The sequence below is a fragment of the Gopherus flavomarginatus genome, chromosome 1 (genome assembly GCF_025201925.1).
Source record: "Gopherus flavomarginatus isolate rGopFla2 chromosome 1, rGopFla2.mat.asm, whole genome shotgun sequence".
NCBI classification, from domain to species: domain Eukaryota; kingdom Metazoa; phylum Chordata; order Testudines; family Testudinidae; genus Gopherus; species Gopherus flavomarginatus.
This window is the reverse complement of record NC_066617.1, coordinates 245,489,315-245,511,888: the sequence shown is the minus strand read 5'-3', so window position 1 is coordinate 245,511,888 and position 22,574 is coordinate 245,489,315. Positions and strand designations below refer to the sequence as shown.

At 45.3% G+C, this 22,574-nt stretch overlaps 1 protein-coding gene across 2 annotated transcripts in view; it reads left to right on the top strand.

Moving 5' to 3' along the window:
- Positions 1–21,673, top strand: part of PLCXD1 (phosphatidylinositol specific phospholipase C X domain containing 1) — a 31,303-nt gene extending 9,630 nt beyond the window's left edge. Inside the window, exons 4-8 of one of the 2 annotated variants that reach the window (XM_050919566.1) lie at positions 1,936–2,072; positions 5,049–5,177; positions 7,110–7,265; positions 15,998–16,181; positions 20,939–21,673. In XM_050919566.1, the coding sequence (XP_050775523.1) occupies positions 1,936–2,072; positions 5,049–5,177; positions 7,110–7,265; positions 15,998–16,181; positions 20,939–21,219 (887 nt within the window). In that variant the 3' untranslated portion in view covers positions 21,220–21,673. The remainder of the gene's footprint in view (positions 1–1,935; positions 2,073–5,048; positions 5,178–7,109; positions 7,266–15,997; positions 16,182–20,938) is intronic. The other variant, XM_050919572.1, reaches the window with a different exon arrangement.
- The last annotated feature ends 901 nt before the right edge of the window (positions 21,674–22,574 follow it).

Sequence of the window (22,574 nt, the reverse complement as noted above, 5' to 3'; positions counted from 1 at the left end):
GGCAACACTGCTTCTCTTATTAGGATGTATTTTATATCACTATATTGGTTTAGCCCAACAGGCAATAGTTTGAAAAAATATGCAGGAAGGCAAAGAAAGACTCAAGACAAGCTGCCTCTCAGCAAACACTGGAGGGCTCTTATGGGACAATGCCGGAGCTACAAGCTTTGAAGATTTTGCCTCCTCTCCAGCTAACCTACAAAACTGGCTTGAGGCAAGACAGGAAAAGGCCTGTGAACACAGGAGCTCAAAAGAATTGTGGCAGGTTTAAAAAGAATGCTCTCTGTCTTTTGAGAAGAGGGAAGTTGTTTGAGAGAACCAGATTGAGCCACACGATACCCTGCTGGGGGTGTTTGAGCCATATGATACCCTGCCTAGGTTACCCTTGGGGATGGACAGCCATTAGGTAAGATAGACATGCAGTAGTTCATTTTCAAATCCCTTTTCTTTAGATCTTTTGTTCCCACTGTTAAAATAAACAATACATTGGTTTTAATAAAGCTGTCTGATCACTCCATGGCACTGGTCACAGATGCTCAAAGTTCATCTGAGCAGGTGACAAACCCACTCAGACTTTCTGGGAAAGCAACGCTGATATACAGGGTTCTATATCCCAGAGCTCAGTAAGACTGGACGAATAGTAGAATTCCACCCCAAGAGAGGTAAATGCGTCAAGCCAGACTCCTGAAGGGCTGCTTTCACAGAGACCATTAAGGGGACACATCTTCAGCTAGCCCTGTAACCTTGACACATTCTCCCAGTATTGCCAATCCCCAGCATTTAAAAATCATGAATCAGGCCCCCAAATAATGAGATTTACAAAATAATAAATTTGGGATATTTTTATTAGTCTTTTGGTTTTTGAGCTTTAAGGGTCACATTTTTCAAGTTTTTCTCCATGGCCATGATGGCGAAAAACATTTTTTTTTGTAAACAAAAGTCAAAATTTTCAAATAATCATGGAACTCCAGGAACTGAGACTTTAAGAAAAACATCAAATATCATGAGACTCATGATGAGAGTTGGCAACATAGTCTTTGTACATTTCATTTGGATATAGTATGCGTTACTGATGCCATTAACTGCACTCAGCAACACTACACAACAGTTTAAGAATTGCAACTTTTTACCAGAGAGGTGCTTACACTTCATGGTAGGTGAAGAAATTTCAGTCTATTTTGTATTGATGCTGGTTTGCCAGTGATGGTGAAAAAAAGTTAAGGGGTGACTTTATTACAGTCTGTAAGTATCTACATGGGGGATAAATATTTAATAATGGGCTCGTCAGTTGAGCAGAAAAAGTTATTATACAATCCATTGGCTGGAAGTTGAAGGTAAACAAACTCAGACTGGAAATAAGGCATACTTTTTTAACTGTGAGAGTCATTCACCATTGGAACAATTTATCCAGGGTGGTATTGGATTCTACATCACTAACAATTTTTAAATCAGGATGGGATGTTTTTCTAAAAGATCTGCTCTAGAATTATTTTAGGGAAATTCAATGGCCTGTCTTAGACAGGGGATCAGACTAGATGATCATGATGGTCCCTTCTGGCCTTGAAATCTATGAACTTGTACTGACACCACATGACTAAGTCCACACTAGGAGTTGCACCGATTTAACTATTTTGTAATAGGGTTTGCCTTGCCTAGCTACATCAAGACAAAAATGACAGTGCCTTTTCTCCATTAGGATTGTACATTGAGATAGTGATCTCAAATTAGCTAGCTTGGTGTAAAAACACATCTTCATTTGCTGTGAAGACATATATCTTTTATCAATACACATTTACGTTTTGGCAGTAGGTTGGGAGTTAGAAGGTTAGGTGTGCATATGTGATATTATTTTCTATTGTGTAATACAAAGGAAAATGGTATTTGAGGTACTAACAAATGATTGAAATAAACTTAACCTTTGTTTTTACTCTACAGGGAGCCATGATGCTATGACTTACTGTTTGGATAAAAACTCTGATGTAAGTGTCAATGAATCAAAGCTGTTGCAGGTGATAGATAAATGTATGCCCTGCATCATACGTCCTATTATTATGAAGTGGTCTATAACACAGGTAACCAATTATCTAACATTCTCAAACTTGAATTAATTGTCTTGTTTGAAATTTATTACATAGTATTGAATGTTCATACTTTTTTCAATTCAATTAAGGAATACATCGATGCCTAGATATGTGAATAACATTTGTGGGCAAATTCTAAATACCATAGGTAGAGAAGTAAGACAAAAACATGGTGCACGTACCATGTTTCTGTTTATGGGGAAGATATTTTTGGTGGGAGAGGCTGATATTTTTGGGGATAGAGGATTCATAAATAAAGACAATAGTTAAAGGGACACTGTTAACTAACTCCTCACATACCGCTTTCTAATCTGAATTAGTTAAGAATGTAAGAATGACCACACTGTGTCAGAACAATGGCCCATCTAGCCCAGTATCCTTCTTCCAACAGTGGCCAATGCCAGGTGCTTCAGAGGGAATGAACAGAACAGGCAATCACCAAATGATACATTATCACTGTAATCCAATCACAGCTTCTGGCAATCAGAGCATATAGTTGAGTCTCTGACCATCTTGCCTAATAGCTATTGATAAACCTATCCTCCAGGAACTTATCTAGTTCTTTTAGAACCACTTTATAGTTTTGGCCTTCCCAACATCCCCTAGCACTGAGGTCCACAGGTTCTGACAGTCTTGACTAATAGCCACTGATGGACCTATCCTCCATGAATTTATCTAATTCTTTTTTGAACCCAGTTATACTTTTCACAACATCCTCTGGCAATGAGTTCCACAGGTTGACTGTATGTTGTGTGAAGAAGTACTTCCTTTTGTTTGTTTTAAACCTGCTGCCTATTAATTTCATTGGGTAACTCCTGTTTCTTGTGTTACGTGAAGGAGTAAATAACACTTATTCACTTTCTCCACACCAGTAATAATTTTATAGACTTATATCATATTCCCTCTTAGATGTCTCTTTTCCATGCTGAATAGTCCCAATCTTTTCAATCGCTCCTCATATGGAAGCTGTTTCACACTCCTAACCATTTTTGTTGCTCTTCTCTGTACCTTTTCCAATTTTAATATATCTTTTTTGAGATGGGGCAGCCAGAATTGCATGCAGTATGCAAGGTGTGGGAGTACAAGGGATTTATATAGTGGCATTATGATATTTTCTGTCTTATTAGCTATCCCTCTTCTAATGGTTTTTAATATTCTGCTAGCTTTTTGACTGAGGCTGCACATTGGGCAGATGTTTTCAGAGAACTATCCACAATGACGCCAAGATCTCTTTCTTGAGAGGGAACAGCTAATTTAGGCCTCATTATTTTGTATAGTTGGGATTATGTTTTCCAATGTACATTACTTTGCACTGATCAACATTGAATTTCATCTGCCATTTTATTGCCCAGTCACCGAGTTTTGTAAGATCCCTTTGTAACTCTTTCCAGTTCGCTCTGGACTTAACTATCTTGAATAATTTTGTACCATCTTCAAATTTTGCCACCTCCCTGTTTACCTGTTTTTCAAGATCATTTAGGAATATGTTGAATAGGACTGGTCCCATTACAGACCCCTGGGGGACACCACTATTTACATCTCTTTGTTCTGAAAAAGACCCATGTATTCCTACCCTTTGTTTTCTGCCTTTTTACCATTTACTGATCCATGAGAAGACCTTCCCTCTTATCCCATGAATGCTTAGTTAGATAGGTATGATATTTATTATAGGTAAGGCCTCTATCTAGATCAAGGATCGGCAAGCTTTGGCATGCAGCCCATCAGGGAAAGCCCCTGGTGGGTTGGGACGGTTTGTTTACCTGCAGCGTCCGCAGGTTCGGCCGATTGCAGCTCCCATTGACCGCAGTTCACCATTCAAGGCCAATGGGGGCATCGGGAAGCAGCGGCCAGCAGATCTCTTGGCCCACACAGCTTCCCGCAGCCCCCATTGTCCTGGAAAGGCAAACCGTGGCCAGTGGGAGCTACGATTTGCCGAATCTGCGGACGCTGCAGGTAAACAAACCTTCCCGGCCTGCCAGCGGATTTCTCTGACAGGCCATGTGCCAAAGGTTGCCGATCCCTGATCTAGATCAAAATATATGTGGTTTTTTAGACCTTTCACTCCAGAAAGCCATGTTTACCAACTGTCCCAGCAGAGTGATTAGGACAAGGCTATGGGAAAGAGTTGATAAGACCTCCATTTGTAGGAATTCAGAAACTGATTCTGCCTTCTTAAAGACTTTAATATTATAAATAAATACATAAAATAAAAATCCAGTATCCATGGGATTATTATTTCTGTTGAGGGAACATGATCAGGGAGCTCCCTAAAGAAAATCTCTGTAAAGTCTTTGATCTGAGGAAAATGAATGCAGACATTTTAAGTTGCTGATCCTGCAACCTTTTCTCATACAAGAGTCCAGATGACTTCAATAGGAGTATTAATGAACTCAGAACTCAGTATGAATCAGAACTACTCATGTGTAGGGGTTGAACTTGGGTTGGCTTCTAAGCTTTTATTATATAGACAATTTAAAGTCCTTTTTAAAAGATCTTAAACTAATCTGTGTTTAGTGTCCACTTCATAAGGAAATAAAAACCCTTTATGTTAGATGTTTCTGTAACTTCAGAGCAAACTGTCAGCACCACACACAAACCTTTCAACATCATTTTAGAGGTGAAAGATGTAATAGATTTTGTAATCCTAAAAATATGGTAATTAAGACTGGACAATTTGATAAGCTTCTTTATATTTCTCAAAATAAAGGAACACATGTCCCTTGCAAAAATTTAGGATTCTTTTGTTGTTTTTGCAGCAAGCAGTCCTGTGGCACCTTATAGACTAACAGACGTATTGGAGCATGAGCTTTCATGGGTGAATGCATCCGACGAAGTGGGTATTCACCCACGAAAGCTCATGCTCCAATACGTCTGTTAGTCTATAAGGTGCCACAGGACTCATTTCTGCTTTTACAGATCCAGACTAACACGGCTACCCCTCTGATATTTGTTGTTTTTACCATTCAGGTACTAAGTGTGACAGAACAACTGGATGCTGGGATTAGATATTTGGATTTTAGGATTGCTCACAAGCCGAATGACTCTTCTGTGAATTTGTACTTTGTGCACATGGTATACACAACGGCTGTAGTAGAGGTACTGTTCTTAAATCAGGAGCATTCAGAAAGAAGTGCTGCTTAATTTTTTTTTTAAAGAACCAACAACTACTTCTGAGTAAGAATTGCTTTGGATGGGGAACACTGACCCCAAGATTTTCTGAACAGGTTATTCTTTCTTTAGTAACATGGGAACTTCAAAATAAGGAATTAAATATACTGCAGGGTTGATTGTTGGAACTGAAATTAATTTTTACAGTTGTCAGCGAGGCTTAACCTCCATGCAGCCACCTGTGAGTTGGAATTCTCGTCCACTGTTCTCTGCAGACAAATGATTGCCGTTTTCCAGGGTGTGTTTTGTGATGATTCCAGTATCTCATCTTGAGCCAGCCCATCATTCTGTGATGTGGGCACAAAGTGACTGCTTTGAGGAATAAGTGACAGAAAAATAAGATGGGATTTTAAAGTGTAATACAAGTACAATGTTTTTCAAGAAAAAATGTATTTATTGGAAAGATAATGACTCAGTCTTTTGGTCTTAAAATGTCACATTTTGATTGGTGTATTCCTGTACTGGCATGCATAGGGCCTGGCCATGCTGTTAGTTGCATATGACTTCAATGAGATGTAAGTGTCAGCAACTAATGGGATAATAAATGCCTGTCTTGTTATAGCAAGACCATGGGAGTCAGGAGACCTGGGTTGTATCCCTGATTTTACCACTGACTCACTCTTTGACCTTGAATTAGTCCAGAAAAATGGGGATTCTACTTTCTACCTTTGAGATCCTTGGATGAAAGACACTGAAGATGCAAAGCCATTATATACCTTATATACATTGGTATATAAGGTGGAGAGCCACAAATGGTGAAATCAGCATAGCACTGCTGAATTAAAATCCAAAGGATGTGTCATAAACAGATAGCTAAGGGTTAACATCTCTTTCACCTGGAAATAAGTATCTGAAGCACCTGACCAGAGGACCAATCAGGAAACAGGATTTTTTCAACTCTGGGTGGAGGGAAGTTTGTGTGTGAGTCCTTTGTTCTTGCTCTTCTGCCTGACTCTCTCTCAGCTATGAGAAGGATTTTTCTATTTCCTGCTTTCTAATCTTCAGTTTCCAAGTTGTGAGTACAAAGTTGGTTTGTTGTTTTGTATTTACATGTCTATAGTTGCTGGAGTGCTTTGAATTGTATTCTTTTGAATAAGGCTGTTTATTCATATTTCGTTTAAGCAAATGACCCTGTATTTGTCACCCTGAAACAGAGAGACCATTTTTATGTATTTTTCTTTCTTTTTATATAAAGCTTTCTTTTAAGACCTGTTGGAGTTTTTCTTTAGTGGGGAACTCCAGGGAATTGAGTCTGCAGCACCAGGGAATTGGTGGGAGGAAGAAGTCAGGGGGAAATCTGTGTGTGTTAGATTTACTAGCCTGACTTTGCATTCCCTCTGGGTGAAGAGGGAAGTACTTCTGTTTTCCAGGACTGGCAATAGAGAGGGTGGACTCCCTCTGTTTAGATTCACGGAGTTTGCTTCTGTGTATCTCTCCAGGAACACCTGGAGGGGGGAAGGGAAAAGGTTTATTTCCCTTTGTTGTGAGACTCAAGGGATTTGGGTCTTGGGGTCCCCAGGTAAGGTTTTTGAGGGGACCAGAGTGCCCCAAAACACTCTAATTTTTTGAGTGGTGGCAGCTTTACCAGGTCCAAGCTGGTAATTAAGCTTGGAGGTTTTCATACTAACCCCCATATTTTGGACGCTAAGGTCCAAATCTGGGACTAAGTTATGACAGGATGGCTTTCCAGCCACTATGAAACTTCCTAAAGAATGTCCCATGTTGTCATTCATAATAAAACTATGCTGATCTGCACCAGTTGAGGGTCTGGCCTATCATAAATCATTAGTTTATGATTTATTTAATTCTCCCTTACCATCAGACTGGCTTTTCTAAGTTGATTTGACTTTACTTTTGTAGGATATTCTGCGGGAAATTTTAAAGTGGTTGCAGGCCCATCCTCAGGAGGTCGTTATTCTTGCCTGCAGGAATTTTGATGGATTGACCAAGGAACTCCATCATCATCTTATCTCCTGCATAAAAAAGATTTTTCATTCTAAACTGTGTCCAAAAGATGTAAGTGCAGACATAATTTCTTTGAGAATGATACAGTAGTTCTTTGATTTGTTATATGCTTTATGTTATCATTATGTTCTTTAAAGCTTTGAAAACATGCACCTGTTCTATTATAAACAAAAGCGGGAGTCAGTTATTAGAGAGTTATCACATAACTGATGTCATAGCGTGGAGTGGCCCTCTAAGGGAACTGACTCAGCTCCACCTGTGCTGTGTCATCCAATCCCAAGAAATGGGTTTGGACTTGGGCTTGTGATTGGGTCAGGTAACCAGGCATCCCATGATGGTATCCCAGAAGCAGGGCTTCCTATAAGAATGAGCCTGCTCTGTCAGAGAGGGGAAGACCAGGGAAATACTCTAAAGAAGCCCAGAGTTGGAGGGCAAGCTAAGAGAGAGCTGTGGCTTGCAGCCCTGACACAAGGGTAACTGAAGAGCGAGGAGGTGGGGAGGTTCCTGACCCATGGCCAGAGAGGACTGGGGATGCCTTTCCATATCATCCAGATGGAAAGACCTGACTGGAGCTACCTGGTGTGAGGGTAGAAGCCGTAAGCGGAAGAGGCTTGAGGATATGCTGGGCAGCAGGACCTGGGTTTGGGGGAAAATACTGTTGAGTCCAGCAAGGCGCTGAAGAAACTACAGAGTTGAGGAAAGACTTGTTTTGATTTAATTTGATATTTAAATGTGCTATCTTAATAAACCAGAACCAAAGAAGGGGTGTTTATTTGACTTGTGTGCTGGGGGGACAGGTACTGAAAAGCCCAAGAAGGGGAAACTGAGGCAAAAATTAGTGGAAGGTTTAGGACATTAGCCTGGAGGCTTGGAAGACCTGGGTTCAATTTCCTGCTGAGCTACAGATTTCCTGTGTGACCTTAGGCAAGTCACTTAGGCCCAGATCCACAAAAGTACTCAGGCACCTAACTCCCAGATTTAGGAGCTTAAGTCCCAGATTTAGGATCCACTGGGATCTGCAAAGCTCCCACTCAGGTCCAATCTAACCCTATGGTGTCGTGTCTTAACTCAAGTCTCACTCCACACCTTCATTTCCTCTGCAAAAATTCCTTGCCTAAGCCCCAGGATGATCCACAATCCAGGGCCCCATCTGGTAAGCATGCTCAGACTAGGGGCACCATTTGAGGGCGGCAGAGGGGGGGCGGGAGCACCCCTGAGTTTCATACAGGAGGTGTGGGAGCTCCTAGGTGGAGCTCTTAACTACAGCACAGCATGGTGTGAAATGTAAGTTCTGCAGAGGAGAGGTGTCCTTGGGGTAGGGAGTCAGTATTTTGGCAGGGTGATTAAGATAAGAAAGGGCTGCTGATTAAATTAAGTATCTGGAAGTTTAGCCTGTAAAACAGGAATCTTGCGCACGCGCGAGTGTGTGTGTGTGTGTGTATGTGTGTGTGTGTTGTTTTAGAGAGAACATAGGAGACTCAGAAAAAATACAGCCAAGCCCTCTGAGCCAAGATTACATTCACAAAAAGGGGGAGATCTGGGAGTGTAGGTGAAAATAAGGGACGAAAACCAAGGGAAGGGCTAGTCGTGATATAGAAAAGTTCCCACTCTACCTGAGGTACTTATGTGGTCCCATCACTGTAGTATCTGAGCACCTCACAAGGTCTAAACTACTCCTCACAGCCCTTCAGTGAGGTAGAGCAGTGCTGTTATCCCCATTGTACAGATGACGCCATGAGGCACATACAGACCAAAGGCCAGATTTTCAAAGGTATTTAGTCACCTAGTGGGATTTTCAAAAGAGCCTAGAAGGTTTGGTGCTTTGTAAACACCACTAGATGCCAAGCTGCATCTTTGGTTCCCTAAAAGGTTTTGAAATTCTGTCCGTAAGGCACTGGCCTGAGGTCAGACAGGAAGTCCATATGGGGCGGGGGAGTAGATCTCAGGTCCCTCAGGACTAGCTACCTATCCAGCAGACCAGCCTCTTGCTCTGCTGCATGCTGCAAAAAAAGAGGACTCTGATAGATGGGAACATAACCAAGGTAGCCAGTTCTCTGAGACTCCAGCAAACAGTCCCAGGAAGTTGGGACGGATGTCATAGTGAGAGCACAGAGATCAGGAAGGATAGAGAAAGAGAATCAGATGAGAGGAGATTATTTAACTCCCAAGGGGTGGCAGGTTCTGCCACATGCTGGGCTGTAGAGCAATGGCTGCTGTGCAATTTTACATTTTAACTGAAAACAAGTTTGTCGTCATTTTTGGTTCTGAGTTTGAGAAAAGGAAGGAATCAGAAAGTGTCATATAAGTATCAGATGTGTTTATGGCTCAAATTCTTAGGGTTTCAGCTGTATCCAGGCCAATACCAGAACAAAGAACAGAAATCGCATCTACAGAGTCCATAAAGTTGACGATTATTGTCATTATATGTATTATTTACGGGCGCCATCTATGTGCTCAGCGCTGTTCAGAAAATGTAGTTCCTGAGCCAATGTGTATGAAATGTGTAGCCCTGGATAAGATGGCTCGGATATTTAAGTATGAAGTGTACGGTTATTAAGCACATGTTAATATCTGTGAGTGGAGGCGCTGATAGTGATAGAAGTTTTACTTGATTAAGGACTAGAACAGCGGTGTGGTTCGGGACCCCAAAATGGGTCAAGACTCTGTTTTAACGGGGTCGCCAGGGCTGGCTTAGACTTGCTGGGGCCCAAGCCCGAGGGCTTCAGGCCTGGGTGGCAGGGCTCAGGTTACAGGCCCCCTGCCTGGGGCTGAAGCCCTTGGGCTTTGGCCCCCCGGCCTAGGGAGGTGGGGCTTTGGCTTCCCCTCAGCCTCCCTGGCTGAGGGTGGTGGGGCTTGGGTGGGCTCAGGCTTCTTTCCCCCATCCTGGGGTCCAGACCCTCCCCCTGCCCTGGGTGGCATGCCCCAGAGGGTGGGGACACAGGCCGGGGGCTGCTCTCAGGCCCCCAGGCCCACTGCCCAGGGCAACTGAAGGATCCAGGGTTCCTCTCAGCAGCCCAGGCTCCCTGGGTGGCTCTTACTGTGGCCTGGCACTGGCTTCTGGCCTGGTCAGGGAGCAAGGTCTTGGGGGGAAGAGGAGGAGCTGGTTGGGAGAAGAGGAGGGACAGGAGTGGGGCCACTGAGAGGGGAGGGCTTCTGCATGTGTCTCACTTTTGCCTTTTAAAAAGGTGGTCACTCTAGCTCAGTGGTTCTCAACCTTCTTATCATTGTGGGCCACAATGTGTTACCTGGGCTGCAGGTTGAGAATCACTGTGCGCCCTCCCCCCCCAAGAAGCCTATGCCCAGTGCCTGCCCAGAGCCCCCTCCGCAGAGTAGGGCCAGGAGTGGACCCCACTGCAGGGCTGGGTGGCAGGGCAGCCCCAGATGCTGCCATGTGGCAAAGACAGCAGAGCCCCGGTGGCCCCAGACCCTGCTGCGTGGGACAGGTCAGCCCTGGCAGCCCCGGACTCCACCGCCTGGGGCAGGTCAGCCCTGGACCCCAAAGTATGGGGCACGGTAGGGCAAGGCAGGGCAGCACAGCCTCAGCGGCTCTGGACCCTGCTGCGCCTGGTGGCTCCGGACCTCACTGTGCAGGGCAGGGCGGGGCAGGGCAGTCCCAGTAGCTCCAGACCCCTGCGGCCTCTAGCACACAGCCAGGCCTCGACTGTGTGCTAATTGGGCTGCGTGTGGCCCACAGGCTGCACATTGAGAACTGCTGCCTTAGCTATATCAATACATACCAGTTATCAACCAGCCTTCACGAAGCAAAATACAAGGAGTACTTGTGGCTACCATGGCTGCCACTCGGAAAGCAAAATACATTTATTCTTGAGCTAAAAGCACTACAGAGAGAACATACAGAGGTTCCTGTATGCATGCTGAAAGCTTATCAGAGATCACCACCTATCAGTCTTACAGGGCCCTAGTAAGCCAGAGTGTTTCCTACCCTTGCACAAGGGTTGAGGCAGGGCCGGCGCTTCCACTAGGCAACCCTAGGCGGTGGCCTAGGGCGGCAGGATTTGGAGGGCGGCCTTTTGCCATGCTTAGCGGAAATTTGATGGTGGGGGGGTCCTTCCACTCCAGGTCTTTGGTGGAAATTCGGCGCCCTGAAGACGCAGAGTGGAAGGACTCCCGCCGCTGAATGCTCAGAGGAGAAGCGCTACCAGCTAGGGCGGCAAAAACCCTGATGCTGCTTCTGGTTGGGGCTGCCAGTGGACAGAGGGCTCTTTCCATTTGCTGAATAAAAATGAAGGCCCTGTGTGACCTGTGTCAGTTCAAGCTGAGCTTTTTATACCAAAAGCCCTTTCTTTATTTGAGTCTCGGGAAAATTCATTTTAAACCATCACATGCAAACACTTCTTGGGTGGTGATTATCTAGAGTTGTTTACAATCCTCAGGGTAATCACCCCCTGCTGCTTTTAGTTCCTAGAGGAGCTGTGGTAACCATCCCCCATGGAGTAAAATACAATCACACATACATATTGCATGGGATTGCAATGTCTGTTACAATTCCATTGAAGGCAATGGGATTATTTGTATGAGTAACTGTTTATCACCATGAGGAGGGAGCTCACAATTTGGGCCACAGAAATTAAATGAGATTCTCTAGATATTAATTTAAAACCCTCATAGAATTTAACATTTTTAATTTTTAAGACACTATTAGATTTCATAGCAGGCACAGAAATCACTTTAGCCTGTGTATACTCTGCCACTTTCAGCGCTAAAACGTTAGTCATTCAGTGGTGTGAAAAAACACTCCCCTGAGCAACAAAAGTTTTAGTGCTGAAAAGCACCATTATAGACAGCACTTTATCACCATGAGCTGTGCTCCGGGTGAGAAAGGTTCAGGGTGGTTATTTTTTATCACCAGGAGAGCTGTCAATAAAGTGTGTCTATGCTTCCCAGGTCACAGTGCTGCTGTGGCCGCACTGTAACATGGGCAGTGTAGACATACTCTTGTATTTGATAGGATGGCTTAGAAACACTGTAAAGAGTGTATCATTCTCTGTTATTTTCTGTAAGTTAGATAAATTTCTGGAGGACTCTTGTTTGGTTTCCTCCTAGTTCAGTTCACTAGAAATTTTTGCAAAATGGAAAATAGGCTGCATCTATACTAGCAAACTTTAGACCTGTAATTCTCCACCATTGCTACCACTAGCAGAGCTGTATCTTGTTATGGCTAAAAGTTTGCTCATGTGGACAAGGCAATAGAGTATATAAATACAGATTTAAAAATATACACTTCTCCTTTTCCTCTCCCCTCCCTTCATGCCTAAAACGGCCCCATGTAAAATCTCTTGTTTTGCAGTCCAATAAAGGGTACATAGGGTGACCAGACAGCAAATGTGAAAAATTGGGATAGGGGTGGGGAGTAATAGGAGCCTATATAAGAAAAAGACCCAAAATTGGGACTGTCCCTATAAAATCGGGACATCTGGTCATCCTGAGAGTACATAAGATGTTTGGTAATTAGGTGAACTTTGTAATTGCACCTGTGAATTATACTGGCACCTAATAGATTGATTCATACCTGGTTCCTCTGACAGCATTGAAAACAATTCACTCCCCTAGTGTGCCTAGTCAGAGTGATGATGTTAAATGCACTTTTAAAGTAGTACTGGGAATGTCTGTGGAGGTGGTTTTTTTAGTGAACTTTTAGTGCTAGTGCTCTCCTGACAACTCTGGCCCTAAAGTTCTCTGATAGAATTGATACATAATGGCAGCAGCAGTACAGGCTTCCTCACACTGCTCCACCAAAGCATGTCAGCTGTGTTCCAGAGGGACAGTAGTAGGGAATGGCACAGTAGTCTGGTTTGTCTTTTTGATCCTGGACCTCTCTGCTGCAACTGCCAAGAAGACATTAATTAGTGCTAGTGCTTTTGTGATGTGGGCTTCTCCACTAGGGACTGGACTGGGACCACCTACTGACTTCACACAACAGCCAGCAGGTGGTAATGACGTTCTCTATTGAACTTAGGTTGGATTTGACCTGCCAACCTAGAACCCACCAGCCCTCCAGAAAGGGTTTGATTTAATAATCATAGATTATTTAATGATTAAATTCTAAGAGTTACAATTTTCAAGTTTTTTTTTAAAACCAGCTTCAAGGTACAAGAGCTTTGAGCAGTTAAACAATTAACATTTCAAAGAGGCACATAAACAGTGAGACTTCTCTGGAGAGTGGAGGGCTACAATAATGATGGCCCTGTTTACTATTTGAATTAAGTCTTTGAAGTTACTGTATTTAGTGGTAACCATTCAAGATTACCATTTCAAAGAGGTTTATGCGGCAGAGTTAAAATAGAACAATTCTGGGGAAAATTAGATGATCCTTAATATTCAAGGCCTCAGCTGAAAACATGAGTGACATTGTTTTATTTCAGAGTAGCAGCCGTGTTAGTCTGTATCCGCAAAAAGAACAGGAGTACTTGTGGCACCTTAGGCCATGGCTACACTGGAGAGTTGCAGCGCTGGTGGTGGGTTTACAGCACTGCAACTTAGTAACTATCCACACCTGCAAGGCACATCCAGCGCTGCAACTCCCTGGCTGCAGCGTTGCCTGTACACCTGGTCTGCTTGTGGTATAACGATTGCAGCGCTGGTGATGCACCGCTGCTCCGCAGGTGTGGCCACCAAAAGCACTGTAATTGGCCTCCAGGGTATTAGGAGATATCCCAGAATGCCTGTTCACAACAAACTGGAAGATCGGGCTCCCCGGAGCTGCAAACACAGCTCCTGTTTGCTCGAGAAGAGGCAGGGGAATTGCTTTGGAATGTTCACAGCTGTTTGCTTGAGTAGAGAAGCCACAGGGCGGAGGGGGAGTGGGGAGTCCATGTTGGAGCTCGGAGTGCATAACTTGCATTTAGTGAATAAGAGAGGGGTGGGGGAAGGGCTCAAAACTTTTAAAATGATTGCAGGTTGGTGATGTGTATGTTCCAGTCCTTAGAACTTGCAAGGCAGGGAGCTGACAGCTCCAAAAATCCACTCTCTCTTTCTCCCCCATGCTCCCCCTCACCCCCCTCTTTTGAAAAGCACGTTGCAGCCACTTGAACGCTGGGATAGCTGCCCACAATGCACCACTCCCAACAGCGCTGCAAATGCTGCAAATGTGGCCACACTGCAGCGCTGGTAGCTGTCAGTGTGGCCACACTGCAGCGCTGTCCCTACACAGCTGTACGAAGACAGCTGTATCTCCCAGTGCTGCACACCTCCAAGTATAGCCATACCCTTAGAGACTAACACATTTATTTGAGTATAAGCTTTCGTGGGCTACAGCCCACTTCATCGGATGCATAAAATCAAAGCACTCTTTGACCTAAAGTCTGGATTAACAGAACCAATATTAGAGAAGGTAATGGAATAGATTACTTGTATTCAGAATGGCCAGCCAGAGTGAGATGAGTTAAACTGCCCTCACCACAAAAGGAATATTTGATACAAAATAATAAAGGAACTGGATCGTGATGGGGCTATCATACTGTGCTGTAGCTTTCAGTGCTGGATTCTTGCTTCTACCATTTATGCTGCTGAACCTGACATGTTGCCAGCCTTTAGTTCTGGTAAAATGGTATAAAACTCCTTTTAGTTTTACTGGAAGGGAATATTTCAAAAATCTGGACTGTGGTGCCAAGTTTAGGATGAGTGACCAAGGTAATTATAGTAGGTGCAGCGTTTGATCTCAACTTGCTTTAAAATTACACATTTCTTTAGTCCCCTTCTGCCCCTCCCAATGGATCCTCTGCCCCTTCCCATTTCAATGATGGTGCAGTGGGGAGATATTCCCTTTCTCTGTGGAGAGCCGGGGAGAGAAGTATGGAGATAGGAAGGTGTTTTCCTTGCTCTGCCCACTGCCCCACCACACTGAAGTTGCTTCAGGGAAGAGCAGGAATGGATTACATTGCAAACACTAGCAAATCAGGGCGAGGGTAGAAGAATGACACTCTCTAAGCATTCAGGGTTCTTAGCATAGCAGTCTGAGGCGCATGTGCAATAGAGCCATGAAACAGACACAGGCTAAATAGCCTTTGAGAATAAGAAATGAGGTAAACATTACTTAAAGAACATGGATGGATCACATCTAGTCTATCAAGGAATCAGAGAGAGGGGCCAATACATTGAAATGATCTCTAAGTAACTGTGACTTTTGCATTTCAAATTACATCCCTTATCGCCTGAAGCATCCCACAAATCATCTTGTTCTTAAAGATAGGTGAACTGGTTCCGATTCATAGGCACTGGAGATTGGGATGATGGGGATTGTGAGAGAGGGGAAGAAGAGGGTCAGGCTGGCGACAAGGGTTCTCCCTAGACAGGTCCAGGAGAGTTAGTTTGGTGAGGGGGTGCTTCCCTGAGGGCTCTGGGAGGGAGTTGTTTGCCGACCCTGCCCCCCACTCTTGCAGTACTATTAGCACCCTTGTCTAGAGCTGGTGTGTGTTTGTGGAAGGCATTGGGGGAATTGTGGTTGCTTTCCTGTTAGAGAGGAGAAAGGAGAACTTGTAATGTGTGCTCTAAATAGAACTGCCAAAAAGATGGAGACTTCCTGATTCCCCAAAGATCTCAAGGTATTATTACCATCACAGAGCTCTCTCAGCCTGAAGCAGCTTCTAATTCACCTGGTGCCAGCCCTTTTTGTTGGCAGGTTTAGCAGCATTGTCTGAATTGAGCCTGCATCTATTTCATTTTAGAGCAAGTTCATGCCTTAGCATTTCAATTTTTAGAGTTGCCCAGGAGCTAGTCATCCAGCTCCTGTCAGCTTTTAACAGTAGAACTGTCATTCCTTTCAGGTGGTTCCAACGCTACGGAACATGTGGACATATCGGTACCAGGTTATCATCTCCTATGAGGATGTGACTGAAGTAATGAATCACCGTGAACTATGGCCTGCAATTCCATATTGGTGGGGAAACAAGACTGCAGCCCGAGATCTTATTCAGTATCTGGAACGTATGAAAAAGAATGGGCGCCCAGGTACCTACCACATCGCACTTACAGGCGCGGCCGGATTAACTTTTTGTGGGCCCAGTGCCAAACATATTTGTGGGCCCCCATAGGGCAAGGTGCAGGGGGGTGGGATGGTCAGTCTCCAGAGTGAAGGGCAGGCTGGGGGCAATGAAGCACAGCGCGGTGGGAGCAGCCCCACTCTGCACAGCCCAGCAGGAGGGCACCGTTTACAAACCTGCAGCTGCCAGACGCACACTGGCCTGCCCATCCCTGTGCTGCCAGCATGCCCCTTTCCCTTGAGAGCAGGCCCGCCCCCCCGCCCAGTGCCCCACCCTTATGCTCAGTGCCCCCTCGCCCAGAGACCTCAACTAAGATCTCTATGCCCAGCCTCCAGCCCTCCCAGAGACCTCCCCTGCTGGCCTCCCACCACAACTGCACAGCACCCCGCACACCACACTGCTCACCTAGCACCCCCCCCCCGCCCATAGACCTGCCCACCACCTTCCTCACAGTCCGATCATCACAGCAGCACAGCACCCCATATTCCTGAGGGCATTCTGCACCGAAAAGTTAAAAATTCTGTGAATAGTGTTTTTAAATTCTGGAAATTTTATTTGTCAATAAATAAATGTGGAGGCTCCAACATGGCAGTGGGGAGCACAGGCCACTGGTTGCATGGAGGTGGGAGATCACTGGGCAGCTCTCCCCTGGACAAGGACTCAGCAGTGAGGCTGCACCTGACCCTGAAATACTGCGAGGGCCAGGCCTGCTCCAGAAACATCCTGGGGCCCTGCCTCTCTGTGCCAAATGCAGGATCCATGTACAGAGGGACTTAGCGTGGGGGTATGAGAGTTCTCTGTGGGGCAATCTGGTGTGGGTGGCTCAGTGGGAGATCTGGATGCACAGAAGCTCATTGAGGGGTTCCAGGTGCAGGGGCAATGGGACTCTGCAGGGGATCCAGGTGACGGTGTTTGAGGCTAAGCAGGGGGCAGTCTAGGTGCAGGGGAGGTGGGGTTCATTTAGGTAGGGGTCTAGGTGCAGGTGGTTGGAGCTCAGTGGGGAGGGTGTCGGGGGGGGGGTCATTGAGGTGGTACAGATGCAGGGGAGGTGGGGCTTGTCAGGGTGAGGGTTTGATGGGCCTGCTTAACAGGGCAGCCCCAGCTTCTGCCAAGGGGATACTGCATGCTGGACTCCAGCTTCCCCCCTGCCTCTGCTTCCCCTATTCCCTTCTCTTCCCTATCCCATGCCCCTTCCCCACCACTTCATTTCCTCCCCACTGCTCCATCTCATCCCCACTCCACTCCCTTCCTTCCCCCCATCTCCGCTTCCCCCATCCCATGCCCCATCCCCACTGCTCCATCTCCCCACCCACCCCACCCCTTCCTTCCCCCCTGCCCCTGCTTCCCCCATCCCTTTCTCTTCCCCATCCCATGTCCCTTCCCCACTGCCCCATCTCCACCCCACCCCCTTCTCCTCACTGCCTCTTTCCCCCAGCCCCTGCTTCCCCGCCCCCTTCTCTTCCACATTCCATGCCCCGTCCCCACCGCTCCTCCCCAGGCTTGGGGGGAAGAGGAGAACTGCCCCCCAGCACAAGCTGGTGGAGCAGAATGGGTTGGGGCTGGGTCGCTCCACTTCCTGTTGCCTGGTGATTGCAGGGCAGGCCCGACCCGGCACTCTTGGGGCAGCGGGAACTGAAGTGACCGGCCCCAGCCCGTTCTGCTCTGCTCCCCTCGCTCCTGGACTTTGGAGAAGTGGGGAACCGCCTCCCAGCACTCACTGGCTGCGTGGCTGGGAGCTGGTGGAGCAGAGCAGGCTGGAGTCGGGTGGCTCCACTTCCTGTCGCCTGGTGAGTGCAGGGTGGGCCCGACCCCTGCTGCAGTCCCCTAGGATGGGGGGGGGCTTGGGGAGGGTTGGGAGTGGGGCAGGGGTGGGAAGAGGCGAGGTCGGAGTGGAGCAGGAGAAGGAGTGGGGGCAGATTTCCTGGCTGGCTCAGCTCTCCGGGGGATCGGACTGGCCGGGGTCCCTTCTGACTCTGGGCCCAGCACCACGGTAAACCCAGTACTGCTTACAGGAACTAGGAACACACTCAGGAACAAGAAATGAGTAAAGCCCCCAAACTACTTATTGCCAACATACGCATTTGGGCCTGATCCACAAAGATACGTAAGTGCCTAAGTCCCAGTTTTAGGCTCCATGGTGATCCACAAAACTCCTGCTGAACCTTGTAGGCGCCTTAACTTCAGCCTCTGGTCATGTGCCCTGCTGCCTCTCTCTAGGCATCTGGATGCTTATCTTGCTTATGAGGCCTGATCTAGCAAGTGTGCTCTGAAGCTGCCTACCAGATCCGGTCCCACTTAAAATCTGGCTGCTGGTGTGCATCTTACAACTTTTAACTGAGTGGTCAGAACACTCCACCTGGGATGTGGGCAACCCAGGTGTAATTTCCCCATATCTGCCAAAGGGGGAGGAAAGGAGACCTCTGTTTGAATCCTGTGTCTCATCAGGGAGCTCTAACCACTGGGCTATGGGACAGTCTGAAGAAGGGTGCCCTCAATTTCTCCTGTTGAAGCTGTTCTACTGTGGGTGAAGTGAGGGTGATAGGAGCAGGGGGATTGAACTCTGGGTCTCCCACCTCCCAGGTAGGTGCTCTAACCACCAGTCTGTCTCTCTTTGGCCCAATGACTGTTCTAAACAGGGAATTAGGGGGTGGGTGGGTTTCTGAACAGTCATTGGGCTAGACCAGAGAGAGTGAAAATGACTCTAGGTGGGTGCTTAGGATACCCATCTTGGAGACCCAGGATCAAGCTCCCCTGCTCTAATCACACTTTCATTCTTTATTCACCTCTTGGTGAAGAGAGACTGAGGGAGCCTCACACCAGAATATCCCATAGCTCAGTGATTAGAGCCCTCTCTTCAGGTTTGGGATGCTCTTGTTCAAATTCTTTTGCCGCTGCAGGTAGAAGAGGAATTGAACGTGAGTCTCCCACATCTCAGGTGAATACCCTAGAAGTTAGATGGTGCCCCCTTCTTCTGTGTGGAGAGAGGCAGATGCCTAACTCAGTCTCATCAGAAACAATGTAGACACCTAACCCCCCTGACTCGACGAGAGGGATTCCCATTCATGGATGGCTAGCAGAGATAGGCTGAAATCCAGGCTGCAGGGAGGGACCAATCTCTGTCAGAACGAGGGGGCTTAGGACACACCCCTTTCATCAGCATCTCCCATTAGCTAGCTTAGGTGGCTCCCTGTGTAGCATGCTGGCTTTTTGGATCACATTGTAAGGTGCCTATTTCTCTCAATGCATCGTTGTATTGGGATCCTAAGTGCATAACTCAGGCATGGATCCAGTTGATATTTTCTAGGTGCCTAAAAGTTAGGTGCTGCTGGGCCCAGGATCACAGTGCTTAAGTCCCTTTATAAATCTGGGCCTTAATGATGGAAGAATTGTGAAAGTGAAAGCTTTACAGCTTGACTTTATGCTTTGGTGCGTCACAGGAGTGCTGCCACCTCAACAGAGATGTTTTATCTATCCAATTGATCTCTACACATTAAGGTGTATCCAAGCATTGTGAAGGGGGTAAAAGAGAGAGAGAGCTATTGTATACCTGCCCCCTTTCCCTCTCCCTGCCTTCCACATTCTTTCTTTTCTCACTTTTTGCATTTCATGTAATTAATGGGATTTAAAAGCCTCAACCCACTTTCTGTATCAATCTGCTTCTCCTCCCTGTTAGTGATGTACTACTTTCATGGAAATTGCCTCCATATAGATACCTTTCCTTTAGAGTTGGGCATTATGCCATATATTATTGGGGACAACTGTTCTTTAATGGTTAGTTAACCCTTGTTATATGCCTCAACTTGTACACCTTCAGTACTGATACAGACGTAAAAGGAGGCATGTCAGCCCTTCATTTTCTTCCTCAAATAGAGATGCAGGGATGGTGAGTGATGACTGGGGGGAACAATGGGCCATATTAGATAACTGATATTTACAGGGGACTCCTCAATGAAGCCAGTTGAGGCAACTCTTACAGAGAACCCTATGACTGGATCTTGCCACAGATATTGTGCAATACTGTTTATAAAAAGAAATTGCCAAATCAAGGCACAATATGGCCCTATATCTGTATAGGGAACTCCAGTTACTGTTAATTGACCTATGATATGTCTTCACTATCCGCTGGATCGGCGGGCAACGATCGATCCTGCAGGGGTCAATTTATCACATCTAGTCTAGATGTGATAAATCGACCTCCAAGCATTCTCCCATCGACTCCTGTATTCCAGCTTGGCAAGAGGCGCAGGCAGAGTCGACAGGGGAGCGGCAACAGTCGACTCACCGTGATGAAGACACCATGGTTATGTCGATCTAAGTATGTCAACTTCAGCAACGTTAGTCACATAGCTGAACTTGTGTAACTTAGATCAATTCCCTTCCCAGCACTGACCAGGTCCTAGGTTTCACCTTTATGAAAATGTTTCTTGACTGATGGAGATTAGCAAGCAGGGAACATTTTCTTACAGGATGAGTAAATTAAGTGACTATACATGGAAGCATGTGGGCCTGAGTTAGGTAACTGGTTTTTAATTGCTCCATATCTGCATAGCATAGTTTACAACTCTAAGAGAAAGTGAGCTGTTGAGACAACTCCAGTTACTGGAAAGGTACCAAATTTTCTGGAGGAAGCTCCTCTGCTAATTATTCAAGAGAAAACACTAGCTGTAGGGCTGAGCCAATGCTCAGTAATGACCGATACCAATTTAATGTTTCCTCCCCCCCCAGATTGTTTCTTTGTTGCAGGGATTAACCTTACTTCAGACTTAGAGTACATTCTGGCACATCCATTTGGATCCGTGAAGAAAATGGCCCTTTCTAGCCTTCCATACTTGAAACTCTGGATAAAGAAACAGTATCCAGGACCAAAGAGGGAATGTATCAACATCATTGCTGGAGACTTCATAGGAAATTATGATTTTGTAAATGATGTGATAGAACTTAACAAGAAAATCATCCCTCCATTACATTACGATGGTAATGAGACTGAATTAAAGGATGTTTCATGACTTTCAGCTTCATAATCTTGGTATGATTGAGTAGCTTTTCATCAGCTCTCACAGGGAAGGCAATTTTCCTGGTTCAGATACATCATGTGTGTATATAAATGATGTTTCCTCCCCCCAGGGATGTTGTGAAGATTCATTAGTTGATGCTTTCGTACCAAAATCAGACTTTAAAATACACAATGCTTACGGCAAGCAAAACTTCCTAAAACTAGGGGAGGGAGAAGAGCAAGAAGGCTTCTCCTTAAGTTCTCTAGAGCCCTTGCCACCTAGGTGTAATTTAGCTGGGAAGAGCATAAATATTGCAGTAACTGGTGTTGAAGAATATCCTAAGAACCTTACTCATCTTTCACAAAACTTAGAAAATAAATTTGTTTACTGTTGATTTTTTTCTTTAAATATATTCTTAATACAAATAGTTTTATTTCAATTAAAAAATGTTAGTTATGGATTTAAATATTTGTCTGTGTGTGTTGGCAACCTAAACATCTCAGTATGTGCACCAGTGAAACTGATTAGTTTGTTTTCATGGGCCAAGGTGAGTGAAATGTTAAAAGTACACAACATAATTAGCAAACGGAAAATTAGATTTTTAGAATACATTGTTTTGATAATCTAAGGCATTGTTACTATGCCTGTAAGTAAATTTATCAAAACTGACAGAGTTCATAAAGAATCTTGGCATTATTCTGGAATATGTCAAGTTGGTCATCAGGTGGGCATTTTGGCATCTTAGGGAGAAATGGCAATACTGCATCTAAAAGGGTGCTGAACTGATCCTTTAGTGTCTGTCTTACACCCTGGTAAGTTTATTATTACAATGTTCATCAACCGTCTCTATGCTAACATACTACTATTTACTACATATTCCTAAGGCCTGAAATTGCCCCTTTTATAGTCATGCCAATTCTGATGTCAAGGTAGCACAACTGGACCCTCTGAGTAGATTTTTGCCCATTTAGCTTGAAATGTCTTCAGCGAAGGGGCTGTTATGTAGTGCCCGGTAAAATACAAGCAAGATTTTTTTAAAATGTTTTTCACACTTCAATTGAACTATAATACGCTATGGACTAAAGTCTACTTTAATTTACACTGATGTAAACCTAGAGTATCTTTAGTAGAGTTCCAAGTTCATGAGACTGGACGTGATCACTTGGGTCATAAAGTCCAGTCCCCTACTATTGTAGGCAACGCTTTCATAAATGTATCATGCTCCATTTTAAAACTAGTTATTTCCCCCACTACCCCTATCAGAAGATTATTCCAGAACCTCACTCCTTTGATGGTTAGAAATCTTCCAATTTCCAGAGTAAATTATGCTCTAGATTAATATTTATATAACTGAAAACAGCCTGCCC